The 27828-nt window shown below is 44.3% G+C and overlaps 6 protein-coding genes across 7 annotated transcripts in view; 4 read left to right on the top strand and 2 right to left on the bottom strand.

Moving 5' to 3' along the window:
- Positions 1-3471, top strand: part of LOC117585199 (protein tipE) — a 32489-nt gene extending 29018 nt beyond the window's left edge. Inside the window, exon 2 of the mRNA XM_034274577.1 lies at positions 1708-3471. Coding sequence (XP_034130468.1) covers positions 1708-1777 — 70 coding nt within the window. The 3' untranslated portion in view covers positions 1778-3471. The remainder of the gene's footprint in view (positions 1-1707) is intronic.
- Positions 3472-6520: 3049 nt separating this feature from the next.
- On the bottom strand, positions 6521-8067 carry LOC117585072 (COP9 signalosome complex subunit 1b-like). The gene is made up of 2 exons (XM_034274337.1): positions 8014-8067; positions 6521-7940 (listed from the first exon to the last, which is right to left on the bottom strand). The coding sequence occupies exons 1-2, from the start codon at positions 8041-8043 to the stop codon at positions 6558-6560; spliced, it is 1413 nt and encodes a 470-aa protein (XP_034130228.1). The 5' UTR covers positions 8044-8067; the 3' UTR covers positions 6521-6557.
- A 242-nt stretch (positions 8068-8309) lies between these two features.
- On the top strand, positions 8310-8866 carry LOC117585367. Its single transcript, XM_034274813.1, has one exon. It carries the CDS (start codon positions 8333-8335, stop codon positions 8864-8866), a length of 534 nt encoding a protein of 177 aa, XP_034130704.1. The 5' UTR covers positions 8310-8332.
- Positions 8867-12629: 3763 nt separating this feature from the next.
- Positions 12630-13953, top strand: LOC117585521 (elongation of very long chain fatty acids protein F-like). Of its 2 annotated transcripts, XM_034275029.1 has the most exons (3): positions 12632-12895; positions 12966-13218; positions 13585-13953. In XM_034275029.1, exons 1-3 carry the CDS (start codon positions 12680-12682, stop codon positions 13884-13886), a joined length of 771 nt encoding a protein of 256 aa, XP_034130920.1. In that variant the 5' UTR covers positions 12632-12679; the 3' UTR covers positions 13887-13953. The 2 variants fall into 2 exon arrangements, with proteins under 2 accessions (XP_034130918.1, XP_034130920.1); XM_034275027.1 differs by lacking the exon at positions 13585-13953 and having other exon boundaries at positions 12630-12895; positions 12966-13566.
- A 5513-nt stretch (positions 13954-19466) lies between these two features.
- Positions 19467-24444, top strand: LOC117585687 (F-box only protein 11). The gene is made up of 4 exons (XM_034275302.1): positions 19467-22311; positions 22367-22547; positions 22615-23689; positions 23752-24444. The coding sequence occupies exons 1-4, from the start codon at positions 20164-20166 to the stop codon at positions 23879-23881; spliced, it is 3534 nt and encodes a 1177-aa protein (XP_034131193.1). The 5' UTR covers positions 19467-20163; the 3' UTR covers positions 23882-24444.
- A 978-nt stretch (positions 24445-25422) lies between these two features.
- LOC117585690 (L-asparaginase) lies at positions 25423-27460 on the bottom strand. Its single transcript, XM_034275305.1, has 3 exons — positions 27301-27460; positions 27008-27234; positions 25423-26946 (listed from the first exon to the last, which is right to left on the bottom strand). The coding sequence occupies exons 1-3, from the start codon at positions 27398-27400 to the stop codon at positions 25453-25455; spliced, it is 1821 nt and encodes a 606-aa protein (XP_034131196.1). The 5' UTR covers positions 27401-27460; the 3' UTR covers positions 25423-25452.
- Between the last annotated feature and the right edge of the window lie 368 nt (positions 27461-27828).

The following is a 27828-nucleotide window of genomic DNA, read 5'->3' as shown; positions in this document are numbered from 1 at the left end:
AGATATTTATTACCGTACACATGCAATAGAACCTTTTAAAAATACAACTAAAATGTTTTATGTATATGTTAAATGGATTTTGTATAATTCACACGATGATGAATATCAAAAATAATTGCATCAACTATTTATGTTTAAAGAGCACTCATGCATCGATGAGCCGGATAACTTTTTGTAACTTCTCGTTTTAATTATTTCAGTTAAGCGCATTTCGAGTGGTTGCCAGCTCTAGAAAGTTTTCAGGAATATCTTTAGCTTTTGCCTGTTTTGTTTGTATCTTCACCGAAGCAAATTCCCTGAAAACTATCTCGAACTCTTTTCATCCTCCTCCAAACTCTCTCTCCATCTCTATGAACTAGTTAAGTATGTAAGGCTGGGGATTTATTAAAAGCAATCTACTATGTGTTGCAAATAAGTATATAACGTGGGCAGAGAGAGCAGGCAGGAGGGAGGAGCTTCCGTGAAACAAAATGAGACTTTTATTTAATTCAATATTCGAGGCTAAGTGCATCAAACTGCGAGTACATACTGGTGTTATTTACAGTGTCAAATGGGATCGTAGAGGAGAGCAGAGAGTAAACACACATAAAGCTAAAGTAGAATGCCAATAAAGTGAACATCCAGTGAACACAGTGGGGGCCATAAGTACGCGTATAAATTACATTTGAAATAGTAAACGAAAATGCGATTCCTTTGCCTTGTTTCGTTTCGTTTGTCGTTGTCTCTATCCCGCCCGCAGTGCTTGTGGCATGGAAATCCCCTAAATGCAATAAATTTCACATTTCATTTAATTCCATTTCATTTACAATACGAATCCGAATCCGAATCCGCAACAAGCAAACAAAGGAAAAGCAGCTCCAATTCGGTGGGTGACTCTGATAAAGGAATAGGAGTTTCATCAAAAGAGACTTTAGATTGGGGGGGTGAAGAGAAAATACAGGAGTACAAGAAAGTTTTTGTGGGTCGTAGGTTGGTCGAACAATGAAAAGAAAATATGTGTGTATACTTATATAATAAAAAAACTAAATGAAATCAGAACTATGAAAGTCTCTTTCTTTGAGGAAAACGCATTGCAGCATTGTAGCGGATGGATCAGGTGCATACAAGAGTATCTCAACTTTTGCGAGGGATTGGGCAATAGAATTAAATGGAATTTATATGCGGAAGTATAATTAAATAGATGGATAGATGAAATTGCAGAAGGAAAACCACTTTAAATAGGAAGGAACATTGAAATACAATTTATCATTGTTTTTTTTAGTGGATTAGCCTAGCCATTCACAAGTTCATACTTATGTATGTACATATACAACTGTGGGTATTTCTATTTTGTTTTCGTTTCAAGTACAAACATACATATGTATTTTTGTATGCGCATATTTAAGCACTTTTGACAACACAGCTTTGTTGTGGAACAAGCTGAATGTATGGTCCATATGAATGCACAATATTGCTGGCAGCTGTTGACTGCTCTACAGCTCCTCTGATGGAATGTGCCCTGCAGTTGGCGCGATAAGACTTGCAGCTTTTCTTTACCTCCGTTTTCCTTGTTTTTCTCTACTCTTTGCTGGCGTTATTCTCAATCCTCTTTGATGGGCAAAGCTGTTTTGTGTTAAACTTGTAGAACTTTTTGCCAAATGAATGGTATTTTTACAAGTAAATTTAGTAAACTTTAGTTTCTCATCGATATTTTTGTCTTGCTTACAGTGACACTTCGATATCTACGCGAGTGGACATGCTCACGCCTGCTATTGAAGTCTACAAGCCGCCGCTCTGACATAAGGACGACACTGTGGAGAGCAATTTAGGGAATCCATCAACGAGTAGCGACTTCTAGCAGAACCTAATACAGAACACCTGCGGAACCAGCTACGGATAATCCCTTTGTTCTTCCAACATAGTGTCAATCCCAATCGAAATCCGAACAGAAAAGAGTGGAGTGGAGTGGAGTGGAGTAGATGGCGGCCAAAGGAAAAACAGCACTTGAGAGCCACGGCGCCTGGCCCGAAACTATCAGATGTTTTAAGTGCAACTAGGAGAACTTAAATGAATCAGATGAACGCGAAACACACACAGAAATTCATAATTGATCCAACTGAATAATTCCTAAGATTGATTAAATTTAGTTACTTTTTAGCATACGAGTAAATGATTTTTAAACCAAGCCGACAAAACGGGGAGAGAGAGAATCCAAAACAAACCAAACCAAGTGGCAACCAAGTGGTTATGGTGGTATGTGTCGGTATCGGAAATAAAACAGAAAACCTATTTATAAGCCATGGGCATGAGTGGCATACAGACAGGCAGACAGACATACATATATGTACGAGTATTTGTATTGTAGGCGTATCTGTGTGTACGAATTAAAAGATGCGAATTAGGCAATGTGTAAATTTAGTTAAAACCGAAATGATTATGGATATAAAACAATGGCAAACAGAGGAAACCAGACCTAAACAAAAACCAAATGCAATGAATAATTTTTGTACCGCTGAATGAGAAACAAAACAAAAATGAAAACCAGATTATTAATATAAGTGTACAATTTTGCATAGGTAATGAATAAGTTTGTATTGCATTAGTAATAATAAATACAAAAATAAAACAAAATGTTCAGCTTGTCACGGGAAAAGCAACCAAAATTCACTATAAATGCAAAGCGAGAATACCAAAAAAAAAATTTAATTTGAAATTCAGATGGAAAATGTAGAAGGAAATTCTGCCAGCGGCAAACAGTTTACGCTTCGGTTAAATGCTCCACACAGAAATAGACACGCCATGCCTCAGTTATACATATATTTAGGAGATCCGCCCACAAATGAACACATTCAGCGTTTTAGGGATTTTTGTTGTAGAATTTTGAATTAGGTTCGTCTTAGACGAATGTCCTTCACAAAGTGCCCCAAGTTGAGAGAATTTGGTCAAATTGTTATTCAGTTCATTATTATTAAAATACAATTGAATTATTTGGAGTCCCATCTTTGTGAAAGGAAGCGAAATGTTTAGCGATTAATTGAATAATGCAAGTTTTTTGACTGTGATCATTTAAATGATATAGAGATATGATATTATTGTGTGTTGTTGAGGGCAACCAAAATTTTGAAAAGCAATTTACTTCTCCCTCTTGATTCAATCATCCATCATACAATCAATCAATCAATCAATCAGTAAGCTAGCACGCCAGACCACAAAACACAAGAGTTTTCCACGTTTCCGCATCAGTATCTATGCATAATGTAGGTAGTTCTATCACGATAATCACAATTATTAGAAACACATACATAGAATTGTATATCCGGTTTATTATTATTGTTATCTTTGGTTTCGAGGCTGATCGCACACTCACACAATTTTGTGCTTGACAATATTTAATTTCTAAATGGAAAAGAAAGATAAACTTTCGATTTGACCTTGCAATCTCAATCACTCCATCACCATAAATCGCTGCGCCCAATTTGTAACTACATAAAAACCGCTTATTCTGTTCCACATTGCGACACAGAGGCTTTGGATGAGCAGGAGAAGTACGAGGCAGAAGTACGAGGCAGGAGATATTGAATGTTAACATTTATTTATACAAATATAAGCTGCAGATCATTGTTGGAATTAGAGGAACCTGCATAGTTTTTTGATATTCATGTAGATACATGTAAATGCCACTCACTAAACTTAAGACAAAGGTTACGGCTAACGATATCGATGGCATCAAGGATAATTGCATTATATTTGTAATATCAAACTGTTCATAGTTAAGGCAACATAAGCAACAAACCAACCAGAAATACAAAATGAAACGACATGAATAATAAGAGTAAATGTATATAAGCTGACTAGTGATTGGTAATGGAAACTTTTCAAGGGGAAAACTCAATGAAACAAATGAAGCTACAACAGAGTGCATATAATTTTGATAGTTAAGCTAATTTTAATACATTTTTTAAGACACCAGCAAGGCAAACCAGACGAAACAAAACAAAAAACATAAACTAAACTTAACTAAGAAAAACCAAAACAGGAAACCAATTGAAGTATGTCAGCGAAAAAAATATATTTCCATTTTTTACACACATCCATTACCCCCACACACACTGGCTCGTTGATTGGTTTTGTTATTACAAAATAAAATAATGCAATAACATTCGAATAATTCCTTCTATTATTGTTATTATATGTATTATGCATTATGATTGTTATGAGCAAAATTTGAATTTGAAATTTGCACACTGATTTTGTATACACCACAAATTGGCTTGGTACGTGGAGGCGAAATTCGTTTTATACTCGTATATTCCCGCATTGAACAATGAACATTTATTTATACATACGAGAATATAATGACGAGAGAAATAATCGAAAATAATAGAACTAGAACGCATATTGAATAATAAACGAGACATACATATTATTGAAGGAAATTAAACAAAGAACAAACCCAAAAAAGAAAGAAGAGTTTCGTTTTGATTTCGTTGGCAAATGCGGGGAAAATATTCTACCCATCAAGGACTGAAAATTATGGCCCCATCAAGTAAGTAGCCTGGAAAATGGAAATTTTCCGCCTTTCCCAAGTGGTTCGCCTTGAAGTGGTTCAGTCAGACCTGCGTTTCTGTCGCCATTTGCCATGTTTAATATTCGATGAAGTAAATTACACAAATCCCAGCATTTTTGCCATTCCCATCAAGAAGCCGAACAGTAAAAATTATCTCGTACCATCGTCCGTCATTCCAGGCCGCTGGGTTTGGTCCGTGGTATGAGTAGGGAAAATGCGGCTTACAGGTTGTGGCCTGCCCGACGCGGCCAGGTTGCCCGACCCACGGGGCTGTGGAGCTGAATCGGGGGCGTTATGTATCGACGCAGTCGCGAGTTTGCCTCCCCACCGACAACAAAATGAAATGAAGTGAAATGAAATCAAAGGCATCCTTCGCGCTGATGTCGGCAGCCAAAGCTAACGCATGGCCACATACAGACACACACACACACACACTCACACTCTGGGAACCAGAACCAGGCACAGTGGAGACGACACAGCATGTGAGATAGTGACTTACACTGACAAAAAAAGCTAAGTTGTTATGGTTGATTTAAAATAGCCTGAGAGAAGATACTCGTACTCCATCTTCATTGGTTAGTTTTGGTATTTCTTGGAGTCTCAATAAGGTTAGTCACAAGCCCGATCATTTGGCAAACTTCTCACTGTGTGTCCTGCCACAAGCCAGGCACATACTTGCTCCCAGATGATGTTTACACTTGAGCTGCAACATAGGCAAACACAATCTACATGCCAAAGCTTCCTCCCAGTTGGTGCGTTTGTTGTGTGTGCGCTGGCCCTGGCCACCAACTCGAATACCCACAAGAAATCGTCGTGGTTTCAGTGAGAAGTAGAAGCCTTGGCTTGCGATCCAAGTTGTTTGCCTGTCACATCCCAAACCAGTGTTGGCTTGGCTATGCGGTCGCACTATGTGCGGCAGATATGTGCACCCCAGAGAGTGTGGATAAATGTGGACCGAAGTTGGTTAGTGCGGAAGCCAGTCAAATGGGAATGAATGTGGGTGTGCATATGGGCGTGGGATGGGCCCAACGATGTCATAACCATAAGGCCAAGTTGATCCTGGATCGATTAGTTGAGCAGGAAGCTGGCCTGCCATACCGGAAGCTCATCCCCAGCGTCCAGACAGCTTTGTGCGAGCTCAAATTGGAACAAGGACACAGACCCTCAGGCTACGCATCTCTCAACAGGTAACTCAACGCCCCCTCAAATGCGATTGATGAGCAGTGCACGAGTAGATGGAGGGAGAGTGTGGTGAGAAAGGGCCGTGACTGCAGTCCAATGAAACGCTTCACTTGGAGGAGCAATTGGGAGAACAACGAGCTTAACAAGTTGCCAATGCGCCGTGGGCGCTTCACGATATCCACTCGTGATCCATTTATCCCCACCCTTCCGACGCCTCTGTCTCTGTCTCTTTCTGGTGGTGTGGTAGTTGGCACTTCAATTGAACACATTAATGTGCGACTTGTCAGGAACCGCGGCCGCGTCGGGCATAATTGCGCCTGGAATACCATAAATCAACACTCGCACCATTTCCATGGAGAGCTATCGATTAGCTGCTGGTGCCAACCTTCAAATTGGAAAACATTTCCCCACCTCGGAGATATAACCTCTACGGCCAGCCGTTGCAGCGGTGAGTGCGGACACTCACTATGGACAGACCCCACCCGCGACCCAGATTGTTTTGCTTTAAATTTATGAACTTGAATCTAGTAAAGTTAGCTAACAGCCACCACTACTACTGGAGTAGGCGACTGCCTGCCCCCGTTATGGGTTCCGGGCCAAGCACGAAAAGAATGGAAAGGCTTGCATGACTGCAGGAAATTACCATAATTTCAATTTAAGAAATTAAACGAATTTTGCTCTACACTGAAAAGACCAATCCGATCTATACAAAGTAGATGGCTAAGTAGATGATTTATTGGTTCTCTACATAGTTCGATTCGTGATGCTATAAGTGTGGAGTTACATTTCATAGCAGAATACAATTTTCATCGAGTATATTTCAAAGAGTTTATGGACTATTGAGCGTGTTCAACAGGGCCAAAATGGCGTTGTGCTTGCTTCCATTCTCGCTTCTATCGCTCTTCACTTGGATGCCACTTTTACGCATAGCCGCACGTAGGATGAGCATGCGAGTGTTTCGCTGATAGCTCTTGCCAAGAGCCAGGACACGCTCCACCGTGATACTGCGCTGATCGGACTCCTTGGCGTAGAGGATCTTGTTGTGCGAATCGATGCGGGCCTGAATCTGGCCATCTAGAATCAGCTGCATCACCTCGTTCTCCAGATCACCCACCGAGGTGTTGAAGTCCATGGCCATTTTGTGCATGTAGACCGACATGTAGGGACTGAAGTACTGGATCATGGCTCGTTTTCGAATTTGGGTGTAGAGCGTGCCCACATGGGGTGCTATGTACATATCAATCAGCAGATTGTCACGAATCTCATCGAGCAGCGTCATGCACGAGGCGTACTTGCTCTCGTGGAACAGGACAACAATGTCGCGCAACTGCGGCTCCAACTCGAGGAAATGCTTGAACGATTGAGAGGACAGCAGGCGCCTTAGCTCCGGCCTGCCGAAGGTGGCCAAAGCGCAGAGGCCGCCATAGACAGCCACATTGTTTGCGGATATCATTTCGGGCAGCTCGAAATGGTCAAAGTTGGCGTTCAGAAAATGCTCGGCAGCCGCCTTGTATTTTTTAAGCTGCATCTCGGCCAGGCCGGCGGCGCAGCTTAGGTGTGTGCGGATCTGGGCGTTGGCCTCCCTGGCAAAGTACGAAGAACTCTGCACCTTCGCAATGTTGGTCATGATTTTGCCCCAGTTCTGCATATAAATGAAGACCTTAATCATATTTAAACACGTCTTCAACTCATGCTCGCCGCTGGTGCAATAGTCACGGTCGCGTGAGTAGAATTGCAGGGCATTGCTCAGATCCCCGCAGCTCAGATAATATTCGGCCAAGTCCTCGTGGCCGCGCCGAATGGCCTCCTTGAACGAGGTCGACTTGTAGGATCTCAGTTGTTCATCAAGCACATGCAGCCTGCGGTCAGACTTCTGCACAATGGTGTCGACCCAATAGGCATCATACACAATCGAACCCGCAGAAGCAGGAGCGCCATAGCTTAAGTCGCGCAAACGCTTTTGCAGCAACTGGTACAGACTAACGTTGTACGTGGTCTGTACATATGGGATGGCCATTTTGAGTGCCTCCACGGCCAGGCTGGGGCAAACTTCGGCCACATACTTCAGCCGGTGGAGTCGTCCAATGCCTTTGTATTGATTGGCATACACGTCCAGATCAATGCTGGGATTCTCCACCACAATATGCTGCACCTCGTTGTTCGCATTCTGCTCGTTCGGTGGCGCGTCTACTTCCAGCGGCTCTGGATCGTTCTTTTTGTATGCAAATGAAAATGTAAGCATCACTAAAGTGTGCGAAAGATGTAGTAATCATTGTGGAGCTTACCTGCATCAGTTGTGGCAACAAGGGCAGCATGGTTCCACTTTTGATCCAAATTTATTCGCAAAGACAAAAACGTGCATATGTATGTAAACAACTGTACTGCCAACTCATAAACAATGCTGACCACTTGCCGCTGTAGTTGTCGCTTTTGAGAATAGTGGCAGCACCAGCAGCAGTGTTCGAAAACGCTTTAACGAATTTTAAAAGTTTTTTTTTTTGTGCCGCTGCCGTTGCGCATATCTTCTGCAAAGCACGTGGAGTTTCAGTTGCACCATTTGTCACTTGTAAAACATCTAACATTCAGCCCAACAACAGGAGTTAAATGGATAAAAATATGGATCCCTTGTTTGCTGTGATTAAGTGCGAGATGTGCATCAATCCAGTCACTAATTTTGTAGTTGGGCTCTGCAGTCGCTGTGAAAAAATGTGGACCACCAAGAGGCTGGAGAGCTTGGTGCCGATCAGCAACAATCGCATAAAGGGAGCCATCGTCTCCAGTTTTCACGAGACAGATGCCCCCTGGGATAACGCCTTCCTGGCGGCCACGACGAACGCCAAGATGAAAAAGGCTCAGAAGATCGCGCTCTTTCAAAAGATTCGTGGCCAGTTCGCCAGCAGCGTGCTCACCGTCGACGAAGACTCAGAAATGGCAGTACCCTATAAGACGGAGGACAACTGTTGGGATATTCCCGAAGCCTTGGATAAAGACGTAATGGAATTTCAACGTAATGTCGATCTGCTGGCTGAAATGGGGCCAGACAGAAGCCGTTCGTCTACTGACGAAGACATTACGGACCAAGACACGGAATATTCTTCATGTGCCCGGGTCACACCAAATATGTCAAAGAAAATTTAATGACGCTTTTTTCTACCATACAAGTATTAATTAGCATTAAACCAAACATTATACAACATAAAACTTTTAAAAGTTTTGCTTATTCTAATGGTCTCAATATTTGCGGGGATGGTTAATTTTCGTAGGCAGAAAGTGGCACTTGCAAACTCAGTTGCCGACATATTCTTGATCCCTGTATCCGTGATCTAATCCGTTGAAGCTAAATCCGCGGCTTACTCTGTAGCTTTCGTCAGCTGGGATGGAAACTTTTTTTAAATTGAGATATTAGCGGCACCGCCAACGATGCATGAAATTAGGTGTCCAGCTCGTGTGCCATTCAGGCAAGTCCACCTCGCCGTGCGGTGTCCAGATGCCTAGCCGCACAGACAGCAATTTCAGACAGCGAGGTTTCAGATCGCCCGGCGGTGTGCCAGGCTAGCTTGGTTTAGAGATGCGCTCCTTCCCATCATGAGGCTGCACCAAGTTAGTTTGCTTAAGTGTTAGTTTGAGAAAGTGTGCTTCGTGTCCCTTCACGTACCTGCGAACAGCCTGCAACATAGTAAAACAGATAAACGCGTGTCAACTGGTTACGGCGCTTTTACCTATAGCATGTGAAAGTTCCAGCGAATAGATGGGTGATGGCGCACATAACGAACGGCTGCGCATGCTCAGAGAACCCAGGGTAAACACAAGATCCGATAAAAGCGCATTTAAATTTATAAATTTAAGCACTGCGTTTTGTTGTTGTCGGCGACTTGGTCGCCAGTATTGTAAAACGTCAAAAAACAACCACTCACCCGCAACCACAAAAAGCGCAAATGCTGTGACTTTGCACCACCGACCCCATAATCCCATCCCCTTGAATTCAAAATTCCTCAGGGTATAATTACCATTTTATCGGTGTATCGGGGATAAACAGTTGTGCGTTGAGTTGTATTTATGTCAACAATGTTCGATGTGCTTAAGTGTTGTAAAATGTCCAAAGCAAGGTCAAAGAATTGTCTGAACGCTTTGTATACAATGAATGTACTGCGTCTGTATCTGTATGCGTCTCAAAGATAAATTTTGTATATTTTTTTTACATGACACTTTTCTAAAAATAAAACTTAAAATTTGCAGTTGGAGCAAAGCTGACAACAAATCGTTCTATACCGATTAAAATGCAATGAGAGCCCCTGGGAACCAATCGCCCATACATTTTATTCAGACAGTTTATAGGCGAATTGACGCGTCTATGTGATGTTTGGTATCGAAAATAGTATCCAACATTATCTAACCTCAGCGAAATAGTTAGCAATAATCGTTAACTAGTGTTCGTAGAAATAATTTGAGCGTCCCCAAAGGTCAATGCGCCAGTGCCCTTTACCCACTCCACTTGTAATAAGGCACAGCCGTTGGAAATGGCACCTGATCATTATCGAATGATTATGGCCAATTACCTACCACTTGTGCCTGGCTGTATCGTAAATAACCATGGCCAGATTCCATGTGTCCAGACGGGCTCAGCGGCCAATTCAAGTCAAAAACCAATTGAAGCCAAGTGATTGCTATTGCTCATCATTTTATGGGCCAGGCCTGGATGGCTATCCGGACAGCGACCATCCCAGGGCTGTCTCCAGGGACCCATGGACATTTTGCTAATGAAAATGTATATTCAAATTTGCGTCAATGGATGTGTTTACACGAAAGAAATGACCATCAATCTACATAAATAAGCGTAAGTATGGTGAGCACACACACGCGTGGTTGCTGCATTGTTCTTGTGTTGTATTGTTCGACAATTTGTTTAATGAGAAAACTAATAAATCAAATGCCCCGTCCATTACAATCAAATTTAGTTTGGATGGTGCTCGAAATGACGAAGACTGGACGGGTGTTCTACGGATCGATTTCCCTATCGATTGACTCATCCCCAGCGGTGAAGGCGCTGGAACAGGACATATTCCTTGGGTGCTTTGCTTTAAAATTAAGCTGAAGTCACTTTTTAAGCCGTAATCCCTCCTTTAGAGTGGCTTTTGATTAAGCAACAGGCGAAAAACCATGAGGAGGTCAGCGCCAGAGCTGCGAGAGGATGTCCCGGCATGAAGCGAACATTAGTCAAGTGCAACAGTTTTCAAATAAACATAAATTGAACATGCTGAGCCAGCGGAGGCAGCAGTCGGATCCATGGCTTGGGACGCAGATGCACCATTCCCCATGCCCCCTGCCTGGTGTCGTAATTAAAGCCAGTCGCGCAATAACGAAAAGGAATGTTCGTTGCCAGCAAGAGGATGCGACTCTAATTTATTTGTTTTTCTCACTTGACTTTTATTTACACGTGCATTGGCATGCGAGTGGCGTGGCCTGGCTTGGCCTAGCGCGGCGTGGAGGGGAATGGAACGGATGTGCTGCTGGGATGGGAAAAAACTATGGCAGCATGGGCATCGTGGCCATAGTTTGTTACCTTTGTTTGGGAAAGTTCTCCGTGCGCCTTTCGGGGTCAGGGCACAGTGCCAAATTGGCCTAATGGCGTTAATGCGAAGACGAGTCGGGACTAAACCAGCGACAAACCAGCCCCAACACCAAAGGTCGCTTCCACATAGCTGCAGCTACAGATACAGATGGAGATGGAGATAGGGACAGAGATGCACTTGCCAAGCCCTGTTTAATGGGCAGCCCGAGACCCTACCTCACTTGCCTCAGAAAAACTCTCAATGCAAATCAAAGCACTTAAAAAGTTGAGCAATTTGGCAACGACTACTAATGGAAGCCCATGCACGGCATTGGGTATGAACAGAATTTCATTGAAAGCATGTGAAGAACCCGCAACACATTTTTGCTTTACCTAATTCCTGTTTACATTGTATTTCATTGCTTTCCATGAAGCTCCGATCTTGGAATTGATGGCTTGGGCTTGCTAACGATCAGAGCTTTACAGTTGCGTCCACTAACATGGGCATAGCTGTGGCCAGTAGGCAAGATGCACAGTCGCCTCCGTGAAAAGTGTTGTGGGTCTCTATGCCTCATTACATTGGCATTACTAAATTACTCGCACCCTTACATCCTTTTAAGCTGATCTTAATATACATATTTATGTACATATGTATTTATATACGGGTATACACTCTCATTGGTTCATTTGTTCAATTATGCAATGTTAGCTGGCGGACACAGTGTTATAGATATGTACGTGTACAATGTACACACATAATTCTGGGTGCAACAAAACGGTTAGTACTGAATTTTGGCTGGCCTTTGCAGTTTGTTGTGCAGGATATGCGTGCAATGGCGGTGCTTATTTACATCCCATTTCCGCATCCGTTTTTACGAGAACCGCTGCAGCGCTATTTGTGTACCAACAGCTCGTACTCGTACCCGCACTCCACCCACACCACCCAGTCTCTATTTTTGCGTGTGCGTGATTTTCAAACACTTTCACAGCCCAAGCCCGTATAAAACTTTTAATGGAATTCCCATAATCTTGTTTAAAGTTACGAAGGACCCGGGAAGTCGCGCTCTATTGGTATGTATTGATTAAAGGGAGAACACTGCCACAAATATGGAGATGTCTGGAGAATTTACTGGGAATCCAATACACCAACACATCATCCCATCATACTGGCATGCTTACCCCACGTGAAAGCCTTCGAAATAAGTGCTTAAATTTAAGACGTAATAGATTGAGCTTCCGTATTCGATTACGGTGTGTTAATACCAATGCACCGAGTCAAATCCAAATGTGAAAATGCTTTAATTATACATTTAAATTATAGACGCATTGTCGAGCATTGTGTGCATTGTGAGCTTTTGACTAGTCGTCAAAGCACCGACACCCAGGGTGCACAAAAATTCGCAATGTTTGATATCTTGAACGCTCCACCGGTTGATCCCTTTGGGGTGCCACTTTTGGGCAGCCACTGGCCCATCTTGACCATAGTTGCAGTCTACCTGCTGTTTACGCTGAAGGTGGGCAGGAAGCTGATGGAGAATCGAGAGCCTTTCGATCTGCGCGGCGTCATCAAAGTCTACAACATCGTGCAAATTCTGTACAACGGCATAATGCTTGTGAGCGTGAGTGATCTCGTCTAGTCAGACAGACTCCATGTTCTCCTGGCAATAATGTCTTTGTGTGTTCCCACAGAGCCTGCTTTTTATGCTGAACACCTACGACCTCAAATGCGTAACCAACCTGCCAATGGATCACGAGTGGAAGAACACAGAGCGATGGCTGACCTACTCGTATTTCCTAAACAAGATACTGGATCTGCTGGACACCATATTCTTCGTGCTGCGCAAGAAGCATGGGCACTTAACATTTCTGCACATCTTCCATCACTCTATAATGCCGTACATATGCTTTACGTACATCCGTTTTTATGGACACGGTGGCCATGGCTTCTTCCTCTGCTTCTTTAATGTCTCAGTGCACGTTTTTATGTACACCTACTACTACATATCCGTACACAAGGATGTCCAAGCAAATCTCTGGTTCAAGAAGTACATCACCATCGTTCAGCTCACCCAGTTTTTCATCATACTCGTTCACTGCATCTACACCCTGCGCCAGCCCAACTGCAATGCATCCCGAAATTTACCAGTTTTTGGCGCCCTCGTCTCAATAACATTCATCATTCTGTTCCTTAATTTCTACGTAAGGGCCTACATAATGCCCAAGAAGAAGGCCAGCGATCGAAAGGGGAAATGATTGTTGGAGCTAGCCTTCAGATGTATTATTCCAAAATTTGTTAAGCGAATTAAATTCAACTTCATCTGCATGTTCAATGTTCTGGTGCATATCGTAATGTATGAATACTACTATGCCTCATCCCAGAGCCGCAATCTTCAGGAGAGTCTCTGCTGGAAGAAGTACCTCACCCTCACACAGCTGATCCAGTTCATGATGATGTTCCTGAACTGCGCCTACACCTACTTCCAGCCCAACTGCAACGCATCTCGCGGCGTTATCTACTTGATCTGCACCATGTTTGTGATGTTCACCAAATTCGACATAAACACGTACATTCGTCCGAAGAAGGTCAGGCCCAAGGGTACAGCGCATTGATTCATATTTGCATATTCCCTAAACGAATGAAAGCAGCAATTAAATGTACTCGGATAATGCAATGAAAGACCAAGGCGAAAGCTTTCTTAAATGTCACTACAGGTGCACATCCCCAGGGTTATATCTCAGCTCAGCTCAAAATGTATGTTTATGCAGTCCACCCGGAGGATAACCTACTTGTGGGCCGCACGTAATCTGCATGTCCCCAGTACGTGTTTGGATTTGGATTCTCCCTCTTTCTGCATTTCCATGTGCCTTGTAATTAGAATATAAGACTGGGCCGGGCCACAGCAGGCCAGACCCGTCGATTTATGGCACCGGAAGGGTCGCCTGCCTGGCTCTGCCTGCCTCCATTTGCATGAGAATCGCATGCGGCGAATCAGAGGCGAAGTGCTTGCTGAATAATTGCGGCCATGCAGTGACATTAAAGCGAAGCCGAAGCCACAGTCAAGTGCAACGCCATGCGCCTCGCTCTAGGTCTGCGGAGTGCCTGGGCATTGGGCCTCACTCGGTTCCTATTATTCTGTTGCGGTACCGCAGACAGAACCGTAGCTAGAGAGCGTGCTGAGTAATTGCCGTTTTAAATGACATTAAACGTGCATTGTGTGGTTCTGTTAGGACCTAAGAAGGACCCAGGGCACACAGTCACCCTGGCCAGTTTATTTCATCCTTTTCTGCTGCTTTTCACATTTTGCTATTTTTATGCACATCCCTTGCATGTTGAGAAAGGGCGACCACGACCCTTAAATAAATCTCAAAATAGTTAACATTATTTATTTAAATTGCTATATGGAAAAGAGCCATCTGTGTGATGGCTGTTGCTGTTGTTCTATGATCTCAAGATACATTTATTTGCCTTTAATTTGGTTTTCCCCAAGACGGGACTGCAGCACACAATTTGTTATTCTCTTTTGCTAACCAAATGCTGGGTATATAGAGGCTTTTGTTATACTCTGTCGATTACACATAGTCCGTCTGTCCGAGAACCTACATAAGAGTATTAGCAAGTGATTTAATTTTCAAAGAATACCCAGGCCAGCCGAGGAGAATTGCAAGAGTCTCGTTTAGTTATGTATATCTTCTGTACAGTGTGCCCTTTGTGGGACCGTAGTGAAGTCGAAAGTAAGACAACGAAAATATTTGCACCACGAAGGTTGATTATTCCGAAACTCTTATATTGAGTCTGTGTGAATATTAACTTGATCGGTATTGGTTTTAATTTTTCCTCATGTAATAGTAGTTCATTGTTTGAATTCAAATTCTAATAAGATCATGTTTGTTCTAAAAGTAAACCAAAGCCTCCTTCTTTCTGGTTATTATTTTGTGACGGCCCATTGTGGCAAGTTCCATTGACCGAAAGCTATTGTCCGTGCCGAATTATGTATTATATAGTACTATTTAGTACCATTAAGCCAAGTCATTCTCCACTAACTATCGCAGGGCTAAGAAATTATTTCTTATTAAAGGTGGGAGTTTTACCGTTGCAAAAGAAACGACGGCGCCAACGAGCAAGTGTTTGGGTGGGAGGGCCAGAGGGCGTCAGCCATTGCAAATTGAGTCATTTTTCATTCGAAGCCAGATAAAATCGGGATTGGAGGAGAGAGGAAAGGGCAAAGGAGCGGACGGAAGAAGCAGAAGGCCTCAATGTGTCACAATTCCGTGGCCATAATTGGGTCAAAGAATTGGTCCTTTATGTACGGTGCTTGACCGCTGAATAAGAAGGATTATGCCACTTTTTCTCTCTCTCTCTTTCTTTTTTGTTTTTTATTGGATTATGTAGGGACAGGTGCATTAATGTTATCCAGCTAAAGGCTAAGGACATAAAACCGACAATTTATAAGGCCCGGAAAAGGGATGGAAGAGATGGAGGGCGGCGGCACACACTCGCATCCCTGCCACATTGTGTCCCTGCCAAATTGGGAGGCATAAAAATGGCGTCTCATTATGGTAAAGTTAATATTTCATGGGCAATTTACCGAGATTGAAACCGACACACTTCAAAAACTGCGTACATATTCATGTTCATGTCCGTATGTATACGGCACACACTGGAGCATAATTACGGTTGCCGATTTTCAAAAGTCCTGCTGAAATGTCGTCCTTTTGCTTTCTTCATACAATTTTAAACTCAATTAAAAGTTTTTCGCATTAGACGTACTTGTGCCCAAAGAGCGAGACACGCAGTTGAGACCGACCCCACTCCATCAGTAGGCATACATTCTGACATTTGTATGTGAATCGGCAGAATTATGCTGTGAAGCGGCGCAGGAAGGGCCCGTCCCACACCAAATGACATTCGCATTTAGTTGTCATTAAAAAAGTGAGTGATACGAACTAAATGACTTGACGTGTGCTGCACACCTGAATGGGATAAAAGTAGACACAGACCGCGGTCCTTGGCCCGGGTTCCAAGCAGGCAAGAGAATTCAATTGAAGCCAACAACCCATTGGCACACATTGATACGCTGCTTAACTCTGGATGTACGCCAGCTGTGGCCCAACTAAGGATGGAAATACCTTTAATGAACGTGACAGGCAGTAGTTTCGAAGATCTAAAAAGACAGAGAATTGGAAATAATTCAATTACTGTCGAACGAAAGATTCCTAAATACAGCGAGTCGGGGCCTTGAATTGCAGTTGCATGCCTTAAGTTTGTGGTTACTATTTTTGCTGTACATATTAAATTTGTAAACTTTGAAAACTTTCAGAGAGATTCAGACATGACTGCAATAACCATAAACGTGAGTCGGCCATGTTGGTAATAGACCTGACTGCCTGAAAGCGTTGCCGTGGCAGAAGTCGTAGCCAACGCCGCATGAATAATGAAAGCAAATCGGAAAGAGGCAAAACAGCAAAAAGTTAAATGCTTCTAATGACAGAAAATGAAGCAAATGACGAAAAACATTGCGCAAAACAAAAGAGACAAATAATAGCATGCCAAAATGGCCGCCTCGGGTCGGCCGGGAGCCCGGACTCTGGGCAGCACCACCACTTGCACCGCCCAGGCAACAGCAAGCACATCCTCCCCAGCCAACTAAGGAGAGAACGCACGAACGGAGATAGGGAAAGGGAATGTAAAAGGAAGCTAGCGATGGTGGCGAGGGGCGAAGTGAATTACCGACTGCGGGCGAATCAAGAAAACCATGTGCGCGGCATAATTACGAAGCAATTAGACGAAATTATTATTGAGGTCACTGGCAACAGGGACACACGCCGCCTTGCTATTCGGGGTGGCCCGTAGAGACCATATGGCCACGGCTAGTGCTAGTCCTCGCTGCTGCTTCTGCTGATGCTCTTCTCCTTTATCCATCTCCTAGTTCTACGAGTGGCGTGTCAATGGGATGCGTCTGCCATTATCATTGCCGGCAGAGCGATAAAAAAGGAAGCAGACACAGCACAATGCCCACTAAACGGAGAGCACAAAGCGCACACAGCAAACTAGTACACAGAAAAGCTGGCTCAAAGCAGGAAAAATAAAACAACTTTATCCTAGAACACGCCGAATATTAAATGCACTAACCAAGAGTCTAAGAGTCTAAGCCTGTGTATACTATGTACTATGTATGTATTTTTCCAAAAGATGCATTGCAATAATATTAAATATTATTAAATAATATTACTCATTTTAGCTACGAGGGCCTTTATGGAGTATTTAACCCATTATTATCATGATAGATACGGGCCCTTAGTCTTGTGGGTGTGGGTCAGTGGGTGAATGTTTGAACAGCTGTCACTGGAACCCCAAGAGAAGGTAGGGGAATACATAATAAGTACATAAATACACACAGGATGTACAGAGGGCCATGAATTTGGCGTAAAATAATTTAAAGCTGAGGCATGAATTTGCATGTGAGTATAGTTTTTGGAAGTTCACGGAACTGACAGAATATCGGATGTCGCTCGTTTTGAATTGAGTTCAGTTTGACGGTCAGCTGGAATTTGAAGCCTTAGAGATCGCGTGTTCAAAGTTCAATGCTGAAAATTAAATAAAGCCGTCAAAACATTTCGTACAATGACAATGACAAAACGCCATGCAGAGCTACCGCCACCACCCACTAACCATCAGCTCCACATTATTTGATTTGCAGCCAGAGGGAAGTCGGAAAATGGGACTGGTTCGACCTTAAATTGTTGCTTGGCAGCCAACTAAAGACCTCGGCCTGCAGACATACTCAGGCTCAGACCTTTTGCTAAATATTTTGGAGGTCAAAATTGATAGTTGACCTGAAACTGGATGGAGCAAGCTCTATGTGGACTTTAATGTAAAACTTATTATATTTGGGATTACAGACACATTTTTGTTACATTACAGGCTAGGACAGAATTACAGTATTTTGCAATACATATTTATTTATTTCCTTACTCGAGTAAAGCAAATGTAAATATCAATGCTAATAGGAAATATAGAGTTGCGATTTTAGACTATAAAATTTTCATAGCTGGCTGCTATAATTATTTAGATGAGTGGTGTGTAACTGTTAGCTGGCTTCTGCAAGACGTGCGATATTTCCAATTACAGCAACGATACTAGAAAATCGCACAACTTTTCTCTCTTTCCTGTGGTGGAATATCCTCTCGCAACATCGGGACTCCTTCCCGTTGACTCCTACTTTGCCATTCGTTATATTCCATTTCCGATTACGTTCCCTACCGTTCTTTGTGTGGTGAGCAGGTGAGCAAGTTGTGTATTTATATTTTGTTGACACTTTCCGTTTAAAATGTTTTTTTTTTTGTTTAAATCCAATCAAGAGAAGTCGTCGGTATAAGCCAATCTTGTGAACAAATGATTCATAAATCGGAGAAAATTTAATTCGTAGTGCCAGACCACTAGCTAGCTTGTAATTTCAAGGCGAATTTCAAAATCAAGGAATTCGATTTAAGATCATGGGCAGAAAACACTTAACCCATTGTCGACCAGTGGATATTTCAATATATGAACGGATATTATGACACTAGAAGAATCGTATCGTTTTGCTTTTGTAAAAAGGATGGATGAAGCCACAAGGAGCATTTAGAAACAGTATTATTTTCCTTTGTTTTGTTCAACTGTTTAAACAGAGCTGGAATAGGTTGGGTTGAGTTCGTTGTTTTCCTAGGTAATATTTAGGGTATATCTTAACAACGAAAAGGTATATTTTGGTATAGTCTGATTTGTTCGATAAATCCGCGGTCAGGCTGGAGAAGATTTCCATCAGGATATTTCCACTACGAAATTGAGTTCATTGATTTGAATAAGAAAATTGTCAAGTACGCAACACTAACGCGACGTAACGTTTTATGCTATTTTTGTTGGTTAAGATTTTTAGTTTTATACTTAATTTGGAAACATTACAACAAAAGAAAGTCGTGAAAACTAGCCAATCTTATGGGGAATTGATTGATAAATCGTATAAAATTATAGTTTTATTCCTGAGACTCCTAACTACCTATTTTTACAAAACAGAACATCAAAATCGAGGAATATGATTTAAGAGACGGTATAATTACGGTATATTTTTAAAATGAGAAGGAATATTTAGGTATATTTTTGATGGTTTTGAAGTATATCTTATCGAGTATTCCGCGGTCACACTGGAGCAGACTACCATCGCTCTCGAATTAATTTTAATTTTGCCATAAAAGAATTAAATAAAATATATAATATTGCGTAGAGTAGTGCTGGTAGTGCTCAACAATCAATTATTGCTCAGTGCAGTTCAAGTTAGTGAAAGTGATACTCTGGAAAATCTTACAAAGAAAGCTGAACGGGAAGCAATACGAATACGAAGCAAAGAGGAAACAAAAGTAACAATGCGCGAGCGAGATAGCAGTAGCCAGTGCGTTCGCTAGTGTAGCTCTTCTAACCAAATAAAACAAAACAAAGGAGAAACAAAGGATAGAAACCCCGAAAAACTCCACAAGCACACACAAACACACACTCTCTCATTTACAATAAGAAGAAGCAGACAGATGATGATGAAGCAGAGCGACAGATAAATTACACCAAGCATGGAATCCCTTGGCCGGAATTAAATCAATCCATAAATAATTTTTATGTAGATCCAGTGTCGATAGGTATCCGCCGCCGTCGCAAAAAGAGTGAATGGAAAAATTCTTCGCTGAATTATAAATGTGTGCCTGTGTGTGTGTTTCGGTGTGTATGCAAGTGTGAGTGCGTATGCATATGGGGTTGGAAAACTGTGAAAACTCGTCGAATACGGAAGTGATAAACGCAAAAGACTTGGTCCAGACCACTCATCGAGATCTTTTCTAGCAGCAGCCGCAGCAGGTAAAGAAAATGCCGAGCGCCTCGTTTACCTCGTCGCGCACCTACGTGCGCCGCTCGCGACGGAAAGGTGCCAACCGCATCGCCATGCCCAACCGTCCCACGGGCAACATCATGGATCCCATGCTGCAGCAGAACGTTGCCAGTGGATCATCATCATCATCGGCCTCCGCCAGCTCCTCCAACAGCACCAATGCAGGTGCAGGTGCAGGTGGTGGGGCAGCTACTGCCTCTGCTGCTGCTGGTGCAGCATCTACTTCGGGGTCAGCCGAGTACTTTGACAGCGGACAAGGCTCAAGCGGGTCTGCTGGAGGAGGCGGAGGTGGAGCCAGTGGCTCTGGGTTCTCTGGCAACTTTTACAACGCCCTTCAGATGATGGACACCTCGGAAAGTTCGGGCGCCGGCACCAGTGGCGCTGGCGGTGGCGGTGCAGCCGCCTCTACATCCACTAGCTCAACACCGGCGGCAGCAGCATCAGCAGCTGGGGGATCCTTATCGAAGTCCACCTGCGCCACATCAACGTCGGGGTCCACGGGGTCTCCAGCCTCAACGTCCGCCACCGCTGCTGCGGCTGCTGCCGCCTCCAGTCATCAGTCGCCGTATGACTTGCGTCGCAAGATCTCTGCCAGCAGCCACGAGCAATGGTGCTCCAGTGGACCCTCCTCCTCCGCCATACTCGTCGGCCCATCAAGCAGTTCGCCGCCCCTGGTGAATCCCAGCTCTTCACCATCCAGCTCGTCATCGTCATCTTCCACATCCTCGTCTTCGTCATCATCCACTTCTTCGTCCTCCTCATCCTCGGCCATCGTGCAGGCGCCCTCCACGAGCGCCACATTCCCGGTGAACAACGCCCCCACCACCGGAGCCACTCTCGCCCAACCACCCAATGTGCACAGTTCCGTGCCGCAGCAGCATTGCGGTGCCCTGCCAGTTGGCGCCGCCATCGAGGACAACAACTACATGCTGCCGGCCAGAAAACGTTCGCGCCGCCTGTACACTCAAAGCGGCGATGCGGGTCCAGCTCCCTCCACGGAAGTAACTAGCGGGGGCACAGCCACTGCAGGAGGCAGTGGAACCCCCACAGCTGCCCAGTATCTGCAGTACGAGTTAGCCGATGAAGTTCTTCTGGCCATCTTCTCCTATCTGATGGAGCAGGACCTGTGCCGCTTGGCCTTGGTGTGCAAGCGTTTCAATACCATCGCCAACGACAGCGAGCTGTGGAAGCGACTCTACCAGTCTGTCTTCGAGTACGACTTGCCCCTGTTCAATCCGGAGCTGTGCAAGTTCGTGTTTGAGAAGCCCGAGGAGTCGGAGTATGCGAATCCATGGAAGGAGAGCTTTCACCAGCTGTACCGGGGTGTGCATGTGCGTCCCGGCTACCAGGAGAAGCGCTGCTCTGGCCGCAGTATTGTGTTCTTCAACACCATCCAGGCAGCTCTCGACTATCCCGAGGAGAGGGCCGCTGCAGGAGGAGTGTTCGTGTCCGGCGCTGGCGCTGGTAATGTCGTCACTGCTGGCCTATCCAATACCAGTGCCGCTGGTGGCGGTGGCGGTGCAAGTGTCAATGCTCTGGTCAACATTTACGAGGAGCAAGTGGCACCAACGGAGCATCCCGGACCACTGATATTCCTTCATGCTGGCCATTACAAGGCCGAGTATCTGTTCATTGACTCCGATGTGGCTCTTGTGGGCGCTGCACCCGGCAATGTGGCCGAATCTGTAATCCTCGAACGGGAGGCCGGCTCCACTGTGATGTTCGTGGAGGGAGCCAAGTACGCCTACGTGGGATATCTCACACTCAAGTTCTCTCCGGAGGTCACGTCGACCGTTTCCCACCACAAGCACTATTGTCTCGATATTGGCGAGAACTGCTCTCCCACCGTGGACAACTGCATCATCCGCTCCACCTCTGTGGTGGGTGCAGCCGTCTGCGTGGGTGGTGTGAATGCCAATCCCGTAATACGCAACTGTGACATCAGCGACTGTGAGAATGTGGGTCTCTATGTCACCGACTATGCCCAGGGCACGTACGAGCACAACGAGATCAGTAGGAATGCCTTGGCCGGCATTTGGGTAAAGAACTTTGCCAGTCCCATTATGCGTGAGAATCACATTCACCATGGACGGGATGTGGGCATATTCACCTTTGAAAATGGCATGGTAAGTCCCAGTATCTGCTCTTCTATAACAATCTCTAAATGAATGTCTTTTGCAGGGGTACTTTGAGAAGAATGATATACACAACAATCGCATTGCCGGCTTTGAGGTGAAGGCTGGTGCTAATCCCACCGTTGTCAAGTGCGAGATTCACCATGGCCAGACAGGGGGCATTTATGTGCACGAGAACGGCCTGGGGCAGTTCATAGAGAATCGCATTCACTCGAATAACTTTGCAGGTAAGTAGAGAAGCCAATGACCGATGACCGAGAGGGACTGTAACCGACTTTCAATCTCTTTTTAAAGGCGTCTGGATAACCTCCAATAGCAATCCCACCATTCGCAAGAACGAGATCTACAATGGCCATCAGGGCGGTGTGTATATCTTTGGAGAGGGCCGTGGTCTGATCGAGCACAACAATATTTATGGCAATGCCCTGGCCGGCATCCAAATACGCACCAATAGCGATCCGATTGTGCGCCACAACAAGATCCATCATGGCCAGCATGGGGGGATCTATGTGCACGAGAAGGGCCAGGGCCTGATAGAAGAGAACGAGGTTTACTCGAATACGCTGGCCGGTGTCTGGATAACCACTGGCAGCACACCTGTCCTGCGGCGCAATCGAATCCACTCGGGCAAGCAGGTGGGCGTTTATTTTTATGACAACGGTCATGGCAAGCTGGAGGACAACGACATCTTCAATCATCTGTACTCGGGCGTGCAGATCCGAACGGGCAGCAATCCAGTGATACGCGGAAATAAGATCTGGGGTGGCCAGAACGGCGGTGTCCTTGTCTACAACGGCGGTCTCGGACTGTTGGAGCAGAACGAGATATTCGACAATGCCATGGCCGGTGTTTGGATCAAAACCGACTCGAATCCCACCCTCAAGCGGAACAAGATCTACGATGGCAGAGACGGCGGCATTTGTATATTCAACGGCGGAAAGGGGATCCTTGAGGAGAATGACATTTTCCGGAACACACAGGCCGGAGTGCTGATCTCAACGCAATCGCATCCAATACTTCGACGCAATCGGATCTACGATGGACAGGCGGCTGGTGTGGAGATCACCAACAATGCCACGGCAACGCTAGAGCACAATCAGATATTCAAGAACAAGTTCGGTGGGCTGTGCCTTGCCAGCGGCGTTCAGCCCATCACACGCGGCAATAACATCTTCAACAACGAGGACGAAGTGGAGAAGGCCGTCTCCAGTGGCCAGTGCCTCTACAAAATCAGCAGCTACACATCCTTTCCCATGCACGACTTCTATCGCTGTCAGACTTGCAACACCACCGATCGGAATGCCATCTGTGTTAATTGCATCAAGAATTGTCATGCAGGCCATGATGTTGAGTTCATACGACACGATCGGTGAGTATATTAAATAAATCATTATCTTACAGTAGAGTGCATTTTTATACTCTCCTCCACAGCTTCTTCTGCGACTGTGGTGCTGGCACCCTGTCTAATCAGTGTCAGCTGCAGGGTGAACCCACGCAGGACACGGACACGCTGTACGACTCGGCGGCGCCCATGGAGTCGCATACGCTGATGGTTAACTAGGGGGAGGGCGAGCAGTCAGTGTATCATCCTAAGCTAGTGTATCTCCTAAGTCGTTAAGCCCCAACATGCTCTCAATTCTCTCGCACATCTCACAAGTGCTGCTGTAAATATTCAAACAAAAGCCAAGCCCAGACCCAAGCCCCCTCCCAATTATACAATTCTTGTTGTATGTAAATAATAATTAATTATTTTTTCATTCAAAATTTAACCTCAATGTGCAATTTAGTTTAACACACTCACAAGAATAACTCACACGCAAAGTTTATAACGTTTTAATTGAAAAGAAAACACAAACAATCGAGAATTCGAAACAATTAGTAAAGAAAATTGGAATTTGTCTATCAATGTCACATCGAAGTAAGGCAAAAAGGAGAAAAGAAACATTTTTACCATACAATATATGCATTTGTTTTGTACGACGGAAAATGTTGTAAACGTAGAAGGGGAGGCAGACGACGAACCCGAACGATAGAGCCCCGTTTGAACCCAGTGAAGAACAATTTTTGTAATGTAGATTAGTAGAGATTTTAAATTTACAAAAAAAAAAAATAACAAAAAAAAAACTTAAACTAAAATAAATTCTATATTTTAAGCCATAGATGATAGAGAGAGAGAGCGAGATACATGGGTGGAGCTAATCGGTGGCCACTGATTAACAACAATTCGAAGAAAGCAATTCTAAGTATTAACAACAAACTAGATTAGCGGCAGGCAATGCTTCAGCAAAAACTAACTTATATATATATCGTACGAGTATATTATTGTAAACCCCCCACAAATCTACCCTTTACATATAGACACACACAAACACACACACAATATATATAGTATACTCGTATTACACACATATGAATCTATCTGAAAAACTAAACTAGCACTCAGAAAAAGATACAAATCAAAAGAAAGCCTTTACCGTGCGTAAAATACCAAGCAATATTTCATGTCTAAATGTTGTAGAACAAATTCGTAGCGCAAAGCATAACAAAAACATACAACAGAAGCAAGAAACAAGAAATAAAAGAAAAAACAGAAGCCATGTGTCATTTAGCCAAGTAAGTTCCGAGTATTCGAATTATGCAAATCACTTATTATTTAAGTCTGTAGCCTAAGTGACAGCAACTACATACAATTATGCAGAGGAGAGTACCTCTCCCGTTTACCATTAACCTTTAACCATTAACCAGCGTGTCGTATTAAGTATTTTTGTTTTTATCGCATAGCTTCCCTCCCTCCTCCCTTTCATCTATTGTTTGCTAGTTTGTTCTTGTACTTTGGTTTTAATTTGAGTTCTTATTGGAACATTTAAACGTGCATACGTACATTCTATCCATAAATGCATAAACATACATATACTATATACACATAAGAAGTAGAGATTTATTTTAATGTGTTACCTATGCAGCTAATATCGTCATCGTCGTAGCCCTTGACTTGGACAAACCACTAACAATACATATACATATATATATAAATATATATATACACAAGGTATAAGCTAATAATATTTGAAATTTGACAAAAAAAAACAAAAAAAGCAAAATGTTTGTAAAATCTATTTTTAATTGAGATTTCTATTCTATACAGGCACATGGATCCTTCTGGTCGTTCTTCTCCCTGAAGCGCAGCAGCGTCACAATGTGATCGTGATGGGCAGCCTTAGCGTAATCTATGGGTGTCATGCCCAGTTCGTCCTTAACATAGGGATTCTTGTAGAAGGGCAAAAGATAGTCGACCACTTCGTGGTTGCCCAACTGGCAGGCATAATGCAGTGCCGTGCGTCCCGTGCGATCGGCCAGTGATAGATCCGCTCCGGCCAGCCGCCAAGACTCCATGCGTTTGGTCTTGCCGCGCTCTGTCAGGGCGCGCAGAAGTTCCGCCTGCACCTCGGGAGGGTCGCTGAGGACAGCACCTTTGCAGAGCAGAGCCTTTATCACAGCATGGTTATCCGTGTCGACCGCCTCGTGCAGCGGCGTGCGGTTAAACCTATCGTGGATATTCACATTACAGCCGACTGCCAGCAGAAAGCTCACGCAGTTCAGTTTGCCCAGATAGCAGGCCAAGTGCAGGGCGGTGCGTCCGTCACAGTTTTCGTCACAGAGGTCAGCCCCATACTGCTTGAGATCCCCCAGCTTTTCCACATCTCCGTTCATGACGGCAGCGGACACTAGTGCGGGATAGAAAATCGAGCACATCTGCTCCCTCTCCACCGACGAAGACATGTGCAGAGTGCGTGCCACGCCCTCAATCAAGTCGATATCGTTATTCTTGGCCAGCTTCTTGGTGGTCAACTCTCCGCGTAGACTCAGCAGCATTACCTTCTTCTTGTTCGCCAAATCCCACTCGCATTTTCCCAGCACGTAGGCCAGTTTGGTGAGCGCCGCCTCTGGCGTCAAGTCATAGCCAGGAATTACACCTATTTCGGTGAGAACATGGCCGCACTCGTATATGGGGGAAACGAGGCCGGTGGAACATTGCGAGGTGTTGACAACTAGCACACCTCTGCCGACCGCTTCGCGCAGCACGTCCAGGATTTCCTCCTGATTCGCTGGAATGTTGCCGGCCCCGAAGCTCTGCAGGACCACGCCCTTCATGGGCTCCCTAAGGAAAGCACAGATCACGGCGGGAGTTATGCCCGGATAGAAGCGCAATATGCCCACATTCCTCTCCAAGTAGCCGTGCACCGAAAAGTCACCGATGCTGCAGGGACGGAATATTTGCCGGTTGTTGATCTCAATTTGAATGCCCGTCTGGCCCAGCGGCGGCTGATTCGGTGAATCAAAGGCGTGGAAGGAGTTGGCGTTGATCTTCGATGTGCGACAGCCACGCAGGATCTTATTGCCAAAGAAAACAAGAACTTCCGGAATGTTGTAGATGCCCGCCAGAAGCAGAGAGCCCAGAAAATTGTCTCGGCCATCAGTGCGGGCCTCAAATATCGGAATTTGTGCCCCCGTCACCACAACAGGTTTGTTTAGGTTCTCCAGCATGAACGCCAGAGCAGAGGCCGTGTATGCCAACGTGTCCGTGCCATGAAGTATAACAAAACCGTCATAGGACTTGTAAGCATTCTACTAGACAGAAGTATTGTCTGAGAAGTGAAACAGGCTCAATAATACACCTTAAACTTACGCCCACGTCCTTGGCAATTTTCTTCCACTCATCGCAGCCCATGCAGCTGGAATCCAACAGGGGACAGTACTCCAACAGATCATACAGAATCCGACATTGGGTACCCTCTACCACGGGCAGAACCATAAAGGATACATTCTCTGCCTGGGCGGACTTGTATTCCTTATCGTGAAAGTTGGGATATTCGCGTAGCCGTGCTGTCAATTCCTTGGGTGCAGGGGCCAGCACTGTAAAAGAATATTGTTGAATAAATGTTGTGACGAATAGAGTTTATATTGGTAAAACTATCATACCTCCCGATGCATTCCGCATCATTCCGATTGTCCCGCCCACGTAGATGACATGTACGCGGACTTCCTTCTTCTTGCGGCACCCACAATTCTTGGCCGGCATTTTCAGGGATCTCTGCTTTTGGAGCAATTTTGAATGTTGTGTTGTTGACGTTTAAATAAGTCTGATTCAAACATTTTCGTGTTTTTTTAAATTTATTTTGTGCATATGGTAGATACTTGAACAGTATTTTCAAAGCAGAACGCGCTAGCACGTTTCTTTTGTTTACACTAGGAATGAGCAATAGTCATACTCATACTACTACTACTACTGGGGTGTAGTGGAAGTACATTACTTAAAAATATAAAATGAAACGCAGCAGTTCAGATGAAAGATAACGTGTTGATTGGGTATTTTTAAATAAAGAGCAATTATGGATCTACCAGGCAAGTTTATAAAACTGTATTCGTCTTCGCGAATTACTCAAGGGTTCACCTTTTTAAACGCAGGGTGGCCATGTTTTGAAAACGAGAAGGTATATTTCGGTATAG

Source organism: Drosophila guanche, unplaced genomic scaffold, assembly GCF_900245975.1.
Source record: "Drosophila guanche unplaced genomic scaffold, DGUA_6, whole genome shotgun sequence".
NCBI lineage: Eukaryota > Metazoa > Arthropoda > Insecta > Diptera > Drosophilidae > Drosophila > Drosophila guanche.
This window is presented reverse-complemented; position numbering and strand designations above follow the sequence as displayed.

What these genes read in the sequence shown, in the direction of transcription:
- LOC117585072 (XM_034274337.1), bottom strand. Translation starts at nt 8,043, where the DNA reads ATGCTGCCCTTGTTGCCACAACTGATGCAG. An exon ending in TGTTGCCACAACTGATGCAG is followed by an intron (nt 7,941 to 8,013) that starts GTAAGCTCCACA and finishes GCATACAAAAAG; the next exon opens with AACGATCCAGAGCCGCTGGA.
- LOC117585367 (XM_034274813.1), top strand. Translation starts at nt 8,333, where the DNA reads ATGGATAAAAATATGGATCCCTTGTTTGCTGTGATTAAGTGCGAGATG.
- LOC117585521 (XM_034275027.1), top strand. Translation starts at nt 12,680, where the DNA reads ATGTTTGATATCTTGAACGCTCCACCGGTTGATCCCTTTGGGGTGCCA. An exon ending in ACGGCATAATGCTTGTGAGC is followed by an intron (nt 12,896 to 12,965) that starts GTGAGTGATCTC and finishes GTGTTCCCACAG; the next exon opens with AGCCTGCTTTTTATGCTGAA.
- LOC117585687 (XM_034275302.1), top strand. Translation starts at nt 20,164, where the DNA reads ATGCCGAGCGCCTCGTTTACCTCGTCGCGCACCTACGTGCGCCGCTCG. An exon ending in TCACCTTTGAAAATGGCATG is followed by an intron (nt 22,312 to 22,366) that starts GTAAGTCCCAGT and finishes TGTCTTTTGCAG; the next exon opens with GGGTACTTTGAGAAGAATGA. An exon ending in GAGTTCATACGACACGATCG is followed by an intron (nt 23,690 to 23,751) that starts GTGAGTATATTA and finishes TCTCCTCCACAG; the next exon opens with CTTCTTCTGCGACTGTGGTG.
- LOC117585690 (XM_034275305.1), bottom strand. Translation starts at nt 27,400, where the DNA reads ATGCCGGCCAAGAATTGTGGGTGCCGCAAGAAGAAGGAAGTCCGCGTA. An exon ending in GATGCGGAATGCATCGGGAG is followed by an intron (nt 27,235 to 27,300) that starts GTATGATAGTTT and finishes ATTCTTTTACAG; the next exon opens with TGCTGGCCCCTGCACCCAAG. An exon ending in AAATTGCCAAGGACGTGGGC is followed by an intron (nt 26,947 to 27,007) that starts GTAAGTTTAAGG and finishes TCTGTCTAGTAG; the next exon opens with AATGCTTACAAGTCCTATGA.